The sequence below is a fragment of the Saimiri boliviensis genome, chromosome 2, assembly GCF_048565385.1.
Source record: "Saimiri boliviensis isolate mSaiBol1 chromosome 2, mSaiBol1.pri, whole genome shotgun sequence".
NCBI lineage: Eukaryota > Metazoa > Chordata > Mammalia > Primates > Cebidae > Saimiri > Saimiri boliviensis.
Genome location: NC_133450.1, coordinates 220,175,770 through 220,192,155, shown reverse-complemented (window position 1 = coordinate 220,192,155; position 16,386 = coordinate 220,175,770). Strand labels below are relative to the sequence as shown.

General features: G+C 50.5%; 1 protein-coding gene across 5 annotated transcripts in view; it reads right to left on the bottom strand.

The window, feature by feature from the left end:
• LRSAM1 (leucine rich repeat and sterile alpha motif containing 1) overlaps positions 1–16,386 on the bottom strand; it is a 53,742-nt gene that overhangs the window by 14,539 nt on the left and 22,817 nt on the right. For 4 of the 5 annotated variants that reach the window (XM_010351335.3, XM_010351334.3, XM_010351336.3 and 1 more), the window contains exons 10-18: positions 15,312–15,439; positions 11,250–11,279; positions 10,375–10,497; positions 9,901–10,040; positions 8,278–8,322; positions 7,026–7,096; positions 5,362–5,461; positions 3,414–3,501; positions 1,363–1,437 (exon numbers count right to left, since the gene is read on the bottom strand). In XM_010351335.3, coding sequence (XP_010349637.1) covers positions 1,363–1,437; positions 3,414–3,501; positions 5,362–5,461; positions 7,026–7,096; positions 8,278–8,322; positions 9,901–10,040; positions 10,375–10,497; positions 11,250–11,279; positions 15,312–15,439 — 800 coding nt within the window. Of the gene's footprint in view, positions 1–1,362; positions 1,438–3,413; positions 3,502–5,361; positions 5,462–7,025; positions 7,097–8,277; positions 8,323–9,900; positions 10,041–10,374; positions 10,498–11,249; positions 11,280–15,311; positions 15,440–16,386 lie in introns of those variants that run through there. The other variant, XM_074395367.1, reaches the window with a different exon arrangement.

The window sequence follows — 16,386 nt, the reverse complement described above, 5'->3', positions numbered from 1 at the left end:
CAGAGTAAAGCACAGACACAGAACTATCACCCAGCTTCCTTCTGGTCAGGGTCTCTTATGCCCCTCATCGCTGTTGCAGGGGACAGCAGAGAGGGTGGTGGAAGTAAGTGGCTGAGTAACAGTGGTAGTAGTAGATGGTATGTCTTGAGCACCTACTATGTGCTAGGCCTGTCCTGTATACTTTATGTGCAATATTACATCAATTCTCTGGCTGTTAGGAGATATTACTGCCTCTATTTTACAGACAAGAAAACTGAGGCTCAGAGAGGTTCAGTCACTTGCCCAAGGACACAAAGCAGGTAAGTGAGAGATCCTTCTCTGGGATGCCCCAGCTCAAGGTTTGAAGGGGAACAGCTGACCTGGTCAAAACCATCTGCAGTGAGAATGTCGGGGGCCTCGCACACTCTCCAGGGTGTGTCTGGGGGATTTTAGCCCTGGGGGGGTGGTCAGGCCCCACAGCCAGTACTTCCCTATCCTGTGCCCATGACCCTGTGACCCTCGTCTCTAAGTCCCTACGATATTACCAACCCCTGGTCAGAGGAATGAGCTTCATGTCTGGCAACGTGGAATTGAAATTAAAGAGGGAAATTGAAAAGGTAAATTGGTCCAAAAAGAAAGAAAGAAAGAAAAATAGGGAAAGAAAGAAAAAAAAAACCATGCAAAAAATGTAAAATTCAGTGTGCTGAACATGATGCAGGAGCGTTCCCATAGCCTGAAGCTCACTTCAGCCCCAGCCCCACTCCACAGGCGGGGGCCACCAGGCCCCACAGGTGCGCTTGCCCAAGGACACCTCAAAGATCAGCAGCCACCTGGGGGGGGGATCTTGTCATGTGAGGGAGGGCCCATAAAGAGGCCCTCCTCCTCTTGGGCCGAGGTCACTTTTCAGCAGGCGTCAGGACCACCATGGCTCACAGCCCCACCTGCCCACTTCCGGGGGAAATCCCATACACCCCTGAGACGTATGGGTCTCTGTTGGTCTGAGCTTCAGTAGTGCGGGGGCCTGCACAGGCTGCTTTTCCCAGTGTCCTGCCTGGAGCACAGACAGCAGAGGCGGCCCCAGCAGTCACAGCCAGGCATGAATGCTGCCCTCCCTGGCCCAGGCATGGTGGAGACTGAACAGGCCACGCTTGCTGGTAAGACCCTCGCCCAACCCCAGAATAGGAGGCCTCCAGGCACCCGCCTAGGATCCCCAACACAAGGCTGGGAACAAAGGGGGTGCCGAGGGAGAGGCCTTGACCTCTTGCTGGGCTAGCAAGCCAAGGTGCTAGGGTTCAAACCTCAACTGCTGCGACCTGCTGCCCTGGAGGGACACTCCGCAAGTCTCCGAGAGGGCAGGTCTGGGGCCACGGCCCCAGAGCTCACCTGGCTCCTGATCTGCCGATGCATCAGGTCTTTCTTCACCTGGAGCGCCTCGAACGCAGCCTTCTGCATCGCGCTCTGCAACACAGACCACCGGTCCTCAGCAGGGGCCGTGCCCATGCCTTTCCCGGCAGGCCCATCCCGGGGAAAAGCAAAAACTGTGTACCAAGCACCTTAATGATGGGGTTTTTTTTGAGAGAGAGAGAAGATTCCACCTCACTTGTGTAAATCTTAAAATAATACTAAGGGCTTACCGCGGGCTGGCCTCTACTTGATGCTCTTCCGGCATCACACCCTGAATTTCCACCACAGCGGACTGTGTGGGTGCTTTTACTGCCCCATTTCACAGATGGGGAAAGTGACACTCAGAGGCATGAACCAGCAGCGCTGGGACACACACTCGGCCTATCCAGCTCCCGAGCACCACTTAATCACAAGGCAGATGCCTCCTCTGAGAAATAGAGAATTTTCCTCAGACAAGCTCCACAGATACTAAGTCAAACCATTTTAGAACAGAGATTGAAGTTAGGGAGGAAGGAGGAAGGTGGGATGACAAACACGCAGAGGACAGAGGAGAGAGGTGAGGAAACAAGGCAGGCAGCGGCAAGATTCCCACAGGTGTGGGAAGGAGCTCAGCAGGCCGGTGGCTCACGTCTGTAATCGCAGCCCTTTGGAGGCTGAGGCAGAAGGATGCTTGAGCCCAGGAGTTTGAGACCGGCTTGGGCAACATAGGGAGACTCTGTCTCTACAACAAATCAAAAAAACCAGCTAGGCTTGGTGGCCCTGTAGTCCCAGCTATGTAGGAGGTGAAGGTGGATCATTTGAGCCCAGGAGTTTGAGGCTGTAGTGAACTGTTATCACGTCACTTCACTTATCCTGGGCAACAGAGCAGGATTTTGTCTTAAAAAAAAAAAAAAAGAAAAGAAAAGAAAGAAAAGAAAAAGCTAAACAGGCCGGGCGCGGTGGCTCACACTTGTAATCCCAGCACTTTTGGAGGCCAAGGCAGGTGGATCACCTGAGGTCAGGAGTTTGACACCAGCCTGGCCAACATGGTGAAACCCCGTCTCTACTAAAAACACAAAAATTGGTTAGGCGTGGTGGTGGGCGCCTGTTATCCTAGCTACTTGGGAGGCTGAGGCAGGAGAATCACTTGAACCCAGGAGGCAGTGGTTGCAGTAAGCTGAGAGTTCGTCACTGCACTCCAGCCTGGGCAACAAGGGGGAAAACACTGTCTAAAAAAAAAAAGCTAAAAGAGAGTAATACAGACACTGAAAGACACTGAAGGGGAGGTCCCTGGGGCCCTTCGTTCTATCCACTCAAGGGCTCTGGCAAGCACTTCCGGGGCACCGCGGAGGAGGAAGAGCGGACAGCAGCGCAGCAAGTCTGGACGTGAGAAGAGGTCAGAGGTCCCACAGCATCCTCTGTGGCCTCCTGACCTCCATGGTGTGGTCACCATCACCTCCTGCCACTTAAGTCCTTCCAGTGGAGCCCCTACAAAGGTTGGGGGTGGGGGCCTCCCAGGGAGCAGATGGAGGTGCTTCTGTGGATTTTAGTGACCAGAAAACCAACCCCAGGTCCCCGCTCAGCCTCTCTCTGCCCCTCACCCTGATCACTATACAGTTCTTTCCTTTTGAGATGGAATCTCGCTCTGTCACCCAGGCTGGAGTGCAGTGGTGCAATCTCAGTTCACTGCAACCTCTACCTCCTGGGTTCAAGTGATTCTTCTCCCTCAGCCTCCTGAGTATCTGGGACTACAGGTGTGCGCCATCACACCTGGCTAATTTTTGTCTTATTAGGAGAGATGGGGTTTCACCATATTGACCAAGCTGGTCTTGAACTCCTGACCTCATGATCCGCCTGCATCAGCCTCCCGAAGTGCCGGGATTACAAGCATCAGGCACTGCGCCCGGCCGATCATTACACACTTCTACGGTCACAAACCTCTGGGGTCCCACACGCTGTCTCAGAAGGGCTCTGTGTGGATCTCTGTGCTCTGCCCTGGCTCCTGGGCCTCCCTCCCGAGCCCCACCCTTAGGCCCTGGGCAAGGGCTCACCTCCTGCAGGATCTGGCTGATGGCTTTGTTCTGATCCATTTGCTGCCATGACAGAATCTGCTGGAACCGTTCATCCATTTCAGCCATGCTGCCAGAAAGACGGCAAATTCATTCATTCTTGGAACATTTCCTGAGCATCTACTATGTGCCAGGCCCCTCAGAGGAGATCAAGATAATCCATTTCTTCACTGGACCTCACTCATGGAGCACCTGCTGGGAGCCGGGCCCCGGATGGGGCACAGGCACTGAGTCTGTCTGAATCCCACGGCCTTGAGGGAAGGGGATCGAGGTGGGAGCTGGGAGACGCTTCCAGGTCCTCTCACCCAACACTCCACCAGAATACCCCCCACAGCACCCCTGGAAGTGGATGCCTGGCCTCTGCCCAGCCCCCTCCATGCGTGCAGAGCTCCCGCCTCCCATGGGTGATGAGCCACTGGAGTGTGACAAAGCTGTCCTTCCTGGGATTCTCGCCCTGGTCCAGGAGCAGCTCTCAGCCTTCCAGACGAGGCTGGTAATTTGGGCACAAGAACCTGCAGCCTCACGTACCTGTGCTGTGCTTTGGTACCATCTTGGTGTGTTTTTGTTTGTTTGTTTGTTTTGAGACAGAGTCTTCCTCTGTCATCCACGCTGGAGTGCAGCCGTGCAATCGTGGCTCACTGCAACCTCCACCTCCCGGGTTCAAGCAATTTTCCTGCCTCAGCTCCCAAGTAGCTGGGATTACAAGTGCCCACCACCATGCCCGACTAATTTTTTGTATTTTTAGTAGAGACGGGGATTTGCTACATTGGCCAGGCTGGTCTCGAACTCCCAACCTCAGGTGATCCACCCACCTCGGCCTCCCAAAGTGCTGGGATTACAGGCTTGAGCCATCATGCCTGGCCACTATCTTGGTTTTATTTCATAATAGCAATTATTTTTTTCCAGGGAGGTTCCTGCTTCAAGACAATAGCGAGTACTTATTGGACCTTTATGCACTAGATATTATGCTTATTAACACTCATCAAATCCTCCACCAACTCAACAGGTAGGTTCTGTGATTCATCTGATAAGAAATTTGAAGCCCAGGGAAGGAAAGAGAACTGCCTGAGACCTCGAGGTTAGTAAGCAGAAGTGGGGCCTGTATCCAGCTCTGTCTGACCCCTGGGCTTGCAACTCCTAAGCACAGCGTCAAACAGCAGGAAAGGGGCTAGAAATTCCCACATCTGCAGGGACCCAGGGGAGGCTGGCACAGTTCAGGTACCCTGGAGGGTGGCAGCTGTGCCAGTCACCTGCATGGGAGGAGAAACAGGGCATCCGGGGCTGCTGTCCTGTCCGTTTGGGGCTCCTGAGCACTGACTGAGTTTCCCACACTGGCTCTACTGGGCACCTGTGGAACCTCGAACAAACCCACAGTGCCACAGTGAGCACAGGGAGCCCGAATCCAGAGTGGCCATCGGCAGGAAAGCAATCCTTCACTTATCCCTCTGGGGCATCCCACCCCTAACCTCAGGGGTCCTTGGAGACAGACTGACCAGTGCACCGCAATCAAGAGCACACCCCACCCCTCTGCCGGGCTCAAATCCAGGTTCCGCCACCTGCTGGCTGGGCTTCCTTGGGTGTGTTATACAGTTGCTCAGAACCTGAGTTGCAATTGTAAAATGGGGCTAATAACAACGAAGTCCCTCCTAGAATCAATCCGAGAATGCGGTTCATCACTTAGCCTCGTGCCTGCCACACAGGGAGCGCGCAAGAGATGGGAGTGACTGTTAGCACTTTCTCACAGCCCGGCGCTGAATCATAGGTCCAGCTGGACACTCAGGAACAGCAGCCATCACTTGCACCTGATGGCACAGCGGAGACTGGGGTGGCCCAGCGCGGGAGGTTTAGCGTCCAGCTCTCACCCCATGGTCCTGGGCCCCTAGCCGGCTCCCCCAGCTCCCTCACCTGGGACTCCTCTTCCTTACCTTACCTGGAACAGGCCTGCTGGGCCAAGCTCTGCCTCTGAGATTCGTAGGCCATCTGCATGAGCCGGTTCTTACAGCGCTCAGTCAGCATCTGCTTCATGGCGGCTGCGGGAACATGGGGTGGGGACAGCCTCAGCGGGGGCTGCTCCTGGGGCGCCTGGGCAGGGATGCAGCAGGGATTTCCACGGGAGCCGAGGAACAGGCCTTAAGGCCTCACCTGGTTACCTGCCTGAGAGTCACCTTAAAAAACCCTTTGTTCTTTTTAACTATAAAAGCAACTTATGCTTGGAAGGCTAATTGTAAAGCACTGAATAGCACATACAAAAGCCTTCTGTGATCTTGTCATCCAGAAATATTATTCCATTTTGATATATATTCTTCTAGTCAAGCTTTACACATATTTATGAATTTAAAAAAATTAAAATAGGCCAGGCACGGGGGCTCATGCCTGTAATCCCAGCACTTTGGGAGGCTGAGGCAGGTGGATCACTTGAGGTTAGGAGTTCAAGACAAGCCTGGCCAACATGGCAAAACCCCATCTCAACTAAAAATACAAAAATTAGCCGGGAGTGGTGGTGTGCGTCTGTGATCCCAGCTACTCAGAGGCGGAGGCAAGAATAGCTTGAACCTGGGAGGCAGAGGTTGCAGTGAGCCAAGATCACACCACTGTACTCTAGCCAGGGCGACAGAGCGAGACATTGTCTCAAAACATAAATAAAATAAAGCAATTAAGATGGTAAATTTTACATTATGCATATTTGAAAATAAAAAAAAAAATGAGGGGCCAGGCGCGGTGGCTCAAGCCTGTAATCCCAGCACTTTGGGAGGCCGAGGCGGGTGGATCACGAGGTCAAGAGATCGAGACCATCCTGGTCAACATGGTGAAACCCCGTCTCTACTAAAAACACAAAAAATTAGCTGGGCATGGTGGCGCGTGCTTGTAATCTCAGCTACTCAGGAGGCTGAGGCAGGAGAATTGCCGGAACCCAGGAGGCGGAGGTTGCGGTGAGCCGAGATCGCGCCATTGGACTCCAGCCTGGGTAACAAGAGCGAAACTCCGTCTCAAAAATAAATAAATAAATAAATAAATGAAAATGAATCCCACTTCCCACTTTTTATGAACGATCCCCATGATGACACGCTAATGGGATGCTAATGCGGGCAGTGCCGCAGCACACGGATCGCCCACGTTTATTTAAGTATCCTCTATCTGGGGGCATTTGGACTTTTGTTTCTTTTTTTTTTTTCGAGAAAGGGTCTCGATATGTCACCCAGGCTGGAGTGCAGTAGCGTGATCACAGCTCACTGCAGCCTTGAACTCCGGGGCTCATGTGATCTTCCAGCCTCAGCTTCCTAAAGCACTGGGATTACAAGCATGAGCTCCCCCACACCTGGCCCATTTCCTCCATTTTATAGCTAAGAAAACCGAGGCTTGGAAAAGTAGGGGAGCAGTAATGTCCCTAAAATCACATGGTGGGTGTCTGAACTGGGACTCTGAATCCACATCTAGGCTGACTCCACAGCCTGTGCTCCATGATGGGATTTGACCACCCCTCTCGAGGGCTAGCACTCAGTACCCTCCATGCATGGCCAACAGAGGGAGGGCCATTGACTCTGCCAGCCCAGCCAGCAGGCAGCGTGCTCACAAGCTCCCCATCCCGCAACTCACAGGCAACCTCACGTCGCCGTAGGTTCTCAGTCTCCTCCTGGGTTATGGACATCAACTGTTCCATTCTTATTCTAGAAGAAAATCCATCCATTCATTCAGCAAATTTAACATTTCCAACAGGGAATCCCAGCAGATGAGCACTACCTCCTCCAGGATGGCCTCCTTGATTTGCCAACCTAGACCTGGATGGGCTCTCTGGATGCCTACCGCATCACATACAACCCTTGGGGCCCAGTTCACCTTTAGCCTATAGTCTGAGCATCTTGTGTAAAAAGATGGACACTCCCTTAGAAAATGAGCAAAAGAAGTAAGTAGCCAATGTTGAAATTCAAGTGATCAATAAACATCTGGAAAGATGCGTAACATTACTGGTTACTAAAGAAAGTAAAATCTTTTCTAAACATTTCCTTCACAAATAATCACATGGCCAGGTGCGGAGGCTCATACCTGTAATCCCAGCACTTTGGGAGGCCGAGGTGGGGGGCATCATTGAGGTTAGGAGTTTGAGACAAGCCTGGCCAACATGGTGAAACCCTGTCTCTACTAAAAATACAAAAATCAGTGTGCCTGTAGTCCCAGCTACTCTGGATGCTGAGGCAGGACAATCACTTGAATCTGGGAGGTGGAGGTTGCAGTGAGCCGAGATTGCACCACTGCACTCTAGCCTGGGCAACAGAGTGAGACTCTGTTTCAAAAAAAAAAAAAGATACATTGTTTTCTCTTCATGAGGAATAGTATTCAATAAGACATTTAGTGGCTGCAAGTTATTCCTCTGTACATAATTTATGTAACTAAATAATTTTCCCAGAAATGTGGTTTTCTGATTTTTTTTTTTTTTTGTAGCTGGAACCAAAGGTCCCTGCCACCACTCCTGGCTAAGTTTTGATTTTCAGTAGAGACAGGGTTTTGCCATGTTGGCCAGGCTGGTCTCCAACTCTTGACCTCAAGTGATCCACCCACCTTGGTCTCCCAAAGCGTTGGGATTACTGGCGTGAGCCACCATGCCTGGCCTGAACTTTTTATACTAGGAATAGAGTTCGATGTTATATATGTAGCCTTATTCATGTCTGAGTGTTTCTCAGGAGTATACATATGTTTTAACAAACTTAAAGGCAATGATTCTTTGTGATTAAACATCCTCTAAGGAAATGAAACTCCTTATAGCTTTAGGGAAACATCCTGGCATAATTCTCTGGAGAATCACAAGACACTCTCTTTCCACAAAGCTGCCCTCCCCTGAAAGAACATTTACCTTTCATTTTCCAGCGATTTCAAAATCTCGGAACTCTTCTTTTGTCTGTGGAGAAAATCAAAAAAGGTCCCAGCAGTCACAAGCAGGCCTGTTTCCAGCATCACCGTGCTAGCTGTGCAGAGGAGCTTCGGAACTGGGCAGCGGGCACCTTAGCTCCACCACCTAGGAGCTCTGGGTTCTTAGCCAGTTGCTGAAACCACTCAAGTCCCACGTTTCCTCACCTATGAAATTAGAAGAATAAAAAAACTCAGCTAGGCATGGTGGCTTAAACCCGTAATCTTGTCACTTTGGGAGGCTGAAGCGGATGGATCACTTAAGGCCGGGGGTCGAGACCAGCCTGGTCAACATGGATAAATCCTGTCTCTACAAACATTAGCCAGGCGTGGTGGCACAAGCCTGTAGTCCCAGCTCCTCGGGAGTCTGAGGCAAGAGAATTACTTGAACCCGGGAGGCGGAGGTTGCCGCGAGCCAAGATTACACCACTACACTCCAGCCTAGGTGACAGAGACTCTGTCTCTGTCTTAAGCTTAAGACTCTGTCTTAAGCAAAGCAAAGCAAAGCAAAGCAAAACCAACCCAGCTTCCTGGTGCATTCGTAAAGAGCAAATGAGGAAACAGACGTAACGAGCTTGGCATATAAGAAGTACCCAACGGCTGGGCGCGGTGGCTCAAGCCTATAATCCCAGCACTTTGGGAGGCTGAGGCGGGTGGATCACGAGGTCAAGAGATCGAGACCATCCTGGTCAACGTGGTGAAACCCCGTCTCTACTAAAAATACAAAAAAAAATTAGCTGGGCATGGTGGCACGTGCCTGTAATCCCAGCTACTCAGGAGGCTGAGGCAGGAGAATTGCCTGAACCCAGGAGGCAGAGGTTGCGGTGAGCCGAGATCGCGCCATTGCACTCCAGCCTGGGTAACAAGAGCAAAACTCCGCCTCAGAAAAAAAAAAAAAAAAAAAAAAAAAAAAGAAGCACCCAACAAGTGACCAGTTTCCTGAACTCACGAAGGTACTTGGAAACTGACAGGTGATGGAAGAACAAGTGATTCAAGGTTAGAAAAAGGAGGCCTGGAAGTAGCAAGGCATGTGGCTAGAGCCTGTTTCTGGAATCTTCTTGCAATAGACCCCTTCCCTAGACTTCTCAGGTGTCTTGAGATCTCTCTGGCGCCACTTCTCCCCAGCCCCATCAAGATCTGCTCTTAGTAGCTCCTACCTTGCACAGGGTTTGTTAAGGCAAATCTCACTATAGGTAAATAGCTGACCTCAGTGCAAACAGGTTATGTAGAAGCCAAAATATTGGAGCAGGATGTGATCCCAGCTATCTTGTCAAACCCACTCACTTAATAGATGGGAAGCTTGGGGCCCAGTGGGGAAACACTTGCCCGAGGCCACAGGTCCAGTCTATAGCAGTTTCATGACAAGAAACCAGACTTTGTAACGCCTGTGTCAGATGCTTTTCTCTGTACACTGGTGCCAACTGAAGTACCCAGACTGGATCCTGACCGGGGTAGGCCTGGGGCAGGAGCAGAGGTGGTGAGGGAGAAACGCGCTCCTCCCGCTCCTCAGGGGACTGTAGGGGTGGGGAGGGGGAAAACTCTGGGGTGGGGCTGAGGACCAGAGCCCGACCTCTGATTCTCCTGCAGCAGCTTCTGGATCCGGCTGGAGATGCTCTGCTCTGTCTGCTTCAGCTGCTCCTGCAGCCTCTGCCGCTCTGCGTCGAGGTGGCGCTGGCGCTCACTCAGGCCTTTCTCCAGTCGGAACTGCTCCTACAGCAGGGGGCAGGGGTCCTGAGCCCCTGGGACCCCATCAGACGCCCCACGGGGTACTGACTGGGGTTAGGAGGCTGCTTTCCCACCCTGCCTTGCCAGTCCTTTCTCTGTGACCTTAGGCCAGCTCCTCCCACCAAGTCTCAGAGTGTCCACGTGCATATGGGGAGGCTGGGCTAGGTGATCTGTAAAGGCCATCCCAGGTGCTGGGGGATGGAAGGAAGTGACAGCTTCATCCCACTGCCTTTCCATAGCCCAGGGACCTCGGCCAGAGACAGGAGGCCACTGGCTGGGGGATGCAGCCAGGCCGGGCCCCAGCAGGCGGCGCACAAACCTCCTTGACCGTCTGAAGGATCTCATCCTTCTGGCTGCTGCTCTGCTGAAGGAGCTGGGCATGCTCCCGCTGCCCCAGTTCCAGGCGCCGTTCAAACTCGAGTTTCTCCAGCATCTTCTGTTCCTACAAGACACAGATCCTTAGTGACTGTCAGCACAGGCCCTGGGTGAGTTAGGACATGGAAGTGGGGGGAATTGGCTGGGTGCGGTGACTCACACCTGCAATCCTAGTACTTTGGAAGGCTGAGGTGGGTGATCACCTGAGGTCAGGGGTTTGAAACCATCCTGGCCAACATGGTGAAACCCTGTCTCTATTAAAAACACAAAATTAGCCAGGCATGCTGGTGCATGCCTGTAGTCCCAGCTACTTGGGCGGCTGAGTCAGGAGAATCACTTGAATCTGGGAGGTGGAGGTTGCAGTGAGCTGAAATCGCACCACTGCACTCCAGCACTCCAGCCTGGGCAACAAAAGAGAAACTCCATCTCAAAAAAAAAAAAAAAAAAAAAAAAAAAGAAGTGGGCAGAATCAACCCCTCAACACTGATGGTGCAGGCTGCAGGTCTTCAGGCTGAGCAACCCCCACTCCCCTCCTTCCAGGGCCCAACTGAAATAAAATGAGCTGTTCACAGTCAGAGGCTGGTAGTTTACAGCCCTGTGCTGGGCTCAATGCCTCTGAGCCTCAGTCTCTGCGCCTGTCACACGGATGCTCTACCACCCACTGAAGGCACGTGAGGATGTGGCAGACTGTGCTTGTAGGAGGAAGGCATTACTGTGACCTCTAATTCTGAGCTGGGAAGAAGTCATTTTCTCAAATATTTTATGAGTTGAGATCTTTAATGAGAAAAGAGTGACAGAAGGGTAAAGGCATTTTCTTACCTTCCTCTTCTCATAGTCTGAGAACCTGTTCTGGGAGGGAAGAAAGACAGTGGTCAAGAGAGGGTGGCAGCAGTGGTTCTCACTGGCATGGGCCCCAGGAACTGCGGGCAGCCTGACGTTATACAGACTCTGGCCCATCCCAGACCACGGCCTCAGAAAGGTGGGGTGGGGGGATGAGGGGATCAGTATTGATCAAGGGCACCAGGTGGTTCCAGTGGACAGCTGGTTAGAACCCTTGGGCTGCCACTGTGTGTGTGGCACCGTAACAGCGAGCTCTTCAAGACAGTTCTGGGATCCAGCACAGAGCAGGGACGGTAGTCTCAAGAGCAGAGCAGGAAATGGGATATGTGATGCCCATGGATGTCTGCATAACACACCTATAGCACCCAGCTCCAGTCCACCAAAATACTCACAATGCACAAAGATGTCGGTACAACTTCCTGCAGAATTATTCAAAAGAGCAAAAACATGGGAAATAACATATCAACATCTGTCTGTAAGTCATGGTGCATCTATTCAGTGGACCATTACACAACTGTCAGCAGGGCAAATGCGTGCGATCCCTTGTGTGTAGCATGATTCTGCTTTTACAAAAACATCATCAAGAAAACTCAACTCTGAGCATATGTGTGTAGGTATTGAGTTAAAGGAAGGACAGTCATTGATCAGTCAATGATAACTATCTCCAGGCAACAGGAGTGCACGGTAGGAAGGCTGATATTCACTTAGGGTTTAATTGTCTATATTGTTTAAATTTATAACAAGGAGCAGGAATCACTTCTGTAATTAAACATAAATATACACAAGTTATTTTAATTTTTTTTTTTTTTTTTGAGATGGAGCCTCACTCTGTCACCCATGCAGGAGTACAGTGGCATGATCTCAGCTCACTGTAGCCTTGACCTCCTGGGCTCTAGTGATCCTCCCACCTCAGCCTCCTAAGTAGCTGAGACTACAGGTGCGAACCACCATGCCTGGCTAATTTTCTGTATTTTTGGTAGATCAAGGTCTTGCTATGTTACCCAGGATAGTCTTGAACTTCTGAGCTCAAGCATCCGCCCAACTCAGCCTCCCAAAGTGCTGGGATTACAGGCATAAGCCACTGAACCCAGCATACAAGAACTTTTTGAATGGTCCTTCTATTAGTTTTCTTGCTCTGAGAACAGGATCAGTCTCTGAATTATAAAAGCAGCATCCTATAAATAGGATTTGTCCTATGCCAATGGTAGGAATATAATTTTAAAATTAATCTTCAATTATACAGATAACATCTGAATATATTCATTTTGTAAAAGTTTGAAACATGGCACAAAAAAAACTAAAGTACCTCTGACCACTCCAGCCTGACCCTGGTTCCCCTCCCATCCCACACCTGTCAGGCATAACTATCAATATCAGGCCCAAAGCCATGCATCTGTACATATGTAATTTGCGCCTTGGGGAAAGAAATATATTTGTATGTGTGTGCATACATAAACATATTTTTTAATCAAGGAATAATCTATGTGCTATAACTCACCCAATGTTAGTGAACAATTGTACGAATCTTTATATATGTACAGAATTCTGTAACCTCTAAACACAATCGAGACAGAAAACAAATCTGGCGAGGTGTGGTGGCTCATGCCTGTAATCCCAGCACTTTGGGAGGCTGAGGCAGGCAGATCACTTGAGGTCAGGAGTTTGAGATCAGCCTGGCCAATACAGTGAAACCCCATCTCTACTAAAAAAATACAAAAATTAGTCAGTCATGGTGGCAGGGGCCTGTAGTACCAGCTACTTAGGAGGCTAAGGCAGGAGAATTGCTTCAACCTGAGAGATGGAGGTTGTAGTGAGCTGAGATTGTGCCACTGCACTCCAGCCGGGGCGATAGAGTGAGACTATTTTGAGACTCTGTCTCAAAACCAAACCAAACCAAAACAAAACCAAAAAACATTTAAAAATGTCAACTTTGCTGGTAATCAGAAGACAGGTATGTAAGTTAAAACGACAATGAAATACCATTTCCTTCCTGAGATTGGCACACATTTTGGCATGGCAATTTCTGTTGGCCAGAGTGTGGGAAAACAGGTGCCCTCACAAACTGCTCTTGGGAGTGAAAATTGATATCACTACTTTGGAGGACAACTTGACAGTAGATGTCCCCCCAAAAATTTTTTTTTAAATTTGAGATGGAGTCTTGCTCTGTCTCCCAGGCTGGAGTGCAGTGGTGTGATCTCAGCGCACTGCAACCTCTGCCTCCCAGGTTCAAGTGATTCTCCTGCCTCAACCTCCCAAGTAGCTGGCATGCACTACCATGCCTGGCTAATTTTGTATCTTTAGTAGAGACGGGGTTTTACCATGTTGACCAGGCTGGTCATGAATTCCTGACCTCAAATGATCCTCTCACCTTGGCCTCTCAAAGTGCTGGGATTACAGGCGTGAGCCACCGTGCCTGGCCTTAGCCTCCCAAGTAGCTAGACTACAGGTACCCGCCACCATGCACAGCATTTTTTTTAGTAGAGATGGGGTTTCACTGTGTTGGCCAGAGTCTCGCTCTGTCTCCCAGGCTGGAATGCAGTGGCGCGATCTTAGCTCACTGCAACCTCTGCCTCTTGGGTTCAAGTGATTCTTGTGCCTCAGTCCCTGAGTAGCTGGGATTACAGATGCATGTCACCATGCCTGGCTAACTTTTGCATTTTCAGTAGAGACAGGGTTGTGCTATGTTGACCAGGCTGGTCTCAAACTCCTGGCCCCAAGTGATCCACCTGCTTTGGCCTCCTAATATTTTTTTCTACTGGGATGGTTTTCTTCTTATTGATTTGAAAAAGAGTTCTTCCTATGCTCAGTCTATGAATCCTTTAGCACTTGTGTGTATTGCAAATATTTCCTGAGAACATAAACTGGCACCACTTCCCACACAGCCTTCTCCTTCCTCTCTAATTCTTGCTGAACTGTCAAAAATAAATAAATAAATAAAATCCCAAATGCATTCCCAGCAGCAGTGGAAAACGGGAAAGGGTGGCGTCTAGGAACCAGAGATTAAGAAAGAGTCATGGGAAGATATGAAGACAAATGTCCGGCAGCTGGCACTCCCACCTGGTGATGGCCTCCCCATCTACCAGCCAGCCGAGGACCCTGGATCGTGAGCCTTGGGGATGGGGCAGAGGGTGCACCCAGGCTAACGTGGCAAACCCTTTGAGCCTCCTGTGTCATCCTGTGTTAGCTCACCACCAGGACCTGATGGGGCCAGCCTGTCACTGGTGTTAACACATGTGGCTTTCTGACTCCTTCGCTAGACCCAGAGCATGGGGGCGGTGGTGGGAGGTGTCCTGGACAGTGAGTGGCATTTGGTCCAGATGTATTTGCTGAGAGATAACAATGGACATTACAGACACAATCCTTATTCTTTTACCAAGGTTCATGAGGGGGAGACAGACATGAGATCATTTCCTGTACAGCTCTTCATCAATTTAGTGCTGTGAAGAGTGCTACCAAGGAACTGTGCAGGGCACTCTGAGAACACACAACAGGAGACCTGACCTGGGTTGGAGCTTCTCAGAGGATATAAGTTTAAACTGAGAACTGAAGGAGGCTGAGTATGGTGACTCACACCTATAATCCCAGCGCTTTGGGAGGCTGAGGCGGGAGGATCACTTGAGCCTGGGAAGTTGAGGCTGCAGTGAGCAATGATCGCACCACTGCACTCCAACCTGGGCAACAGAGTGAGACCGTCTCAAATAAAGAAAAAAAAAAAAAAAGAGGATAAGACAAGTGAGTGGGGATATTCCAGACAGAGGGAGCAGCTTGTTCAAAGGCCTTGATGAGGGAAGGATGGTGGTTAGTTCAGGAAACAGAGCAGCAGGGGACAGCTTGTGGTTGGCAAGCTGGTGGGGTGAGGCCGCCACAGCAGGCCTTGAAAAAGTAGTTCAGCTCATTGGGAGGCCAGTTCTAGTTCCACGGAAGAATCCAGAAGCTACAGCGTTGAACCAACCCCTCCCATTCCCAGCTCCCTCAACACACAAACACACACACACACACACACACACATGTGCATGCGTGCAGCAGGCTGGCTTGTCTTACCTGCCACTCTACTTCCTCCCTTGAGACTCTGTCCGTGGGCCCATCAGGGCTGTCCCGAGAGTTGGTTCCATCTTGCTCCAGAACTGGCAGCAGGTACTGAGAAGGAGGGTAGTATTCTAACCCTGACTCTGTAAGAGATGGGACACAAGCTGACCAGGAGGGAGGAGACAGCCGAGGTACCTGGATACACTTCCTCCTACCGCTGGGGCAGCCAGCCCCACCCCGACTCAGCCACTGCTCTCCTCTTCCCTAGCCTGGGCGCCCCATGTTTTTCACCAGTCCTAGCCCCGGGCCTGGAATGTAGTAGGTGCTCAGTAAATGTCAGTGGAGTGAGTCAATGAGTGCCATGTATGCCTTCTACCTCTTTACCATCCAAGTGAGAATGAGGTGATGAAAAAGGCTGAGATAAGAAATGAAACCTGGGTCCAAACAAAGAGAAATTTTTTCTTCTTTTTAATTTCTTTCTTTCTTTTTTTTTTTTTTGAGATGGAGTTTTGCTCTGTTGCCCAGGCTGGAGTGCAGTGGTGCAACTTCAGTTCACTGCAACCTCTGCCTCCTGAGTTCAAGCTGCCACGGTGTCCATAGTAGTTGGGATTACAGATCCCACCACCATGCCCAGCTAATTTTTGTATTTTTAGTAGAGACAGGGTTTCACCATGTTGGCCAGGATGGTATTGTACTGTTGATCTCAGGTGATCCACCTGCCTTGGCCTCCCAAAGTGCTGGGATTACAGGCATCAGTCACTGCACTGGCCAAAATTTTTTTTTTTTTTTTTTTAAACACAAGGTCTCAGTCTGTCACCCAGGCTGGAGTGCAGTGGCGAGATTTTGGCTCACTGCAATCTCCGCCTCTTGGGCTCAAGTGATCTTTCCACCTAAGCCCCGTGAGCAGCTGGTACTACAGGCGTGTGTCACGATGCTGGGCTAATTTTGCATTTTCTGTAGAGATGAGGTTTTGCCATGTTGCCCATGTTTAAATCCTGGGCTCAAGCAATCCACCTGCCTTGGCCTTCCAAAATGTTGGGATTACAGGCGTGAGCCACCTTGTCCAGCCCCAAAATCTTTTTAAAGAAAA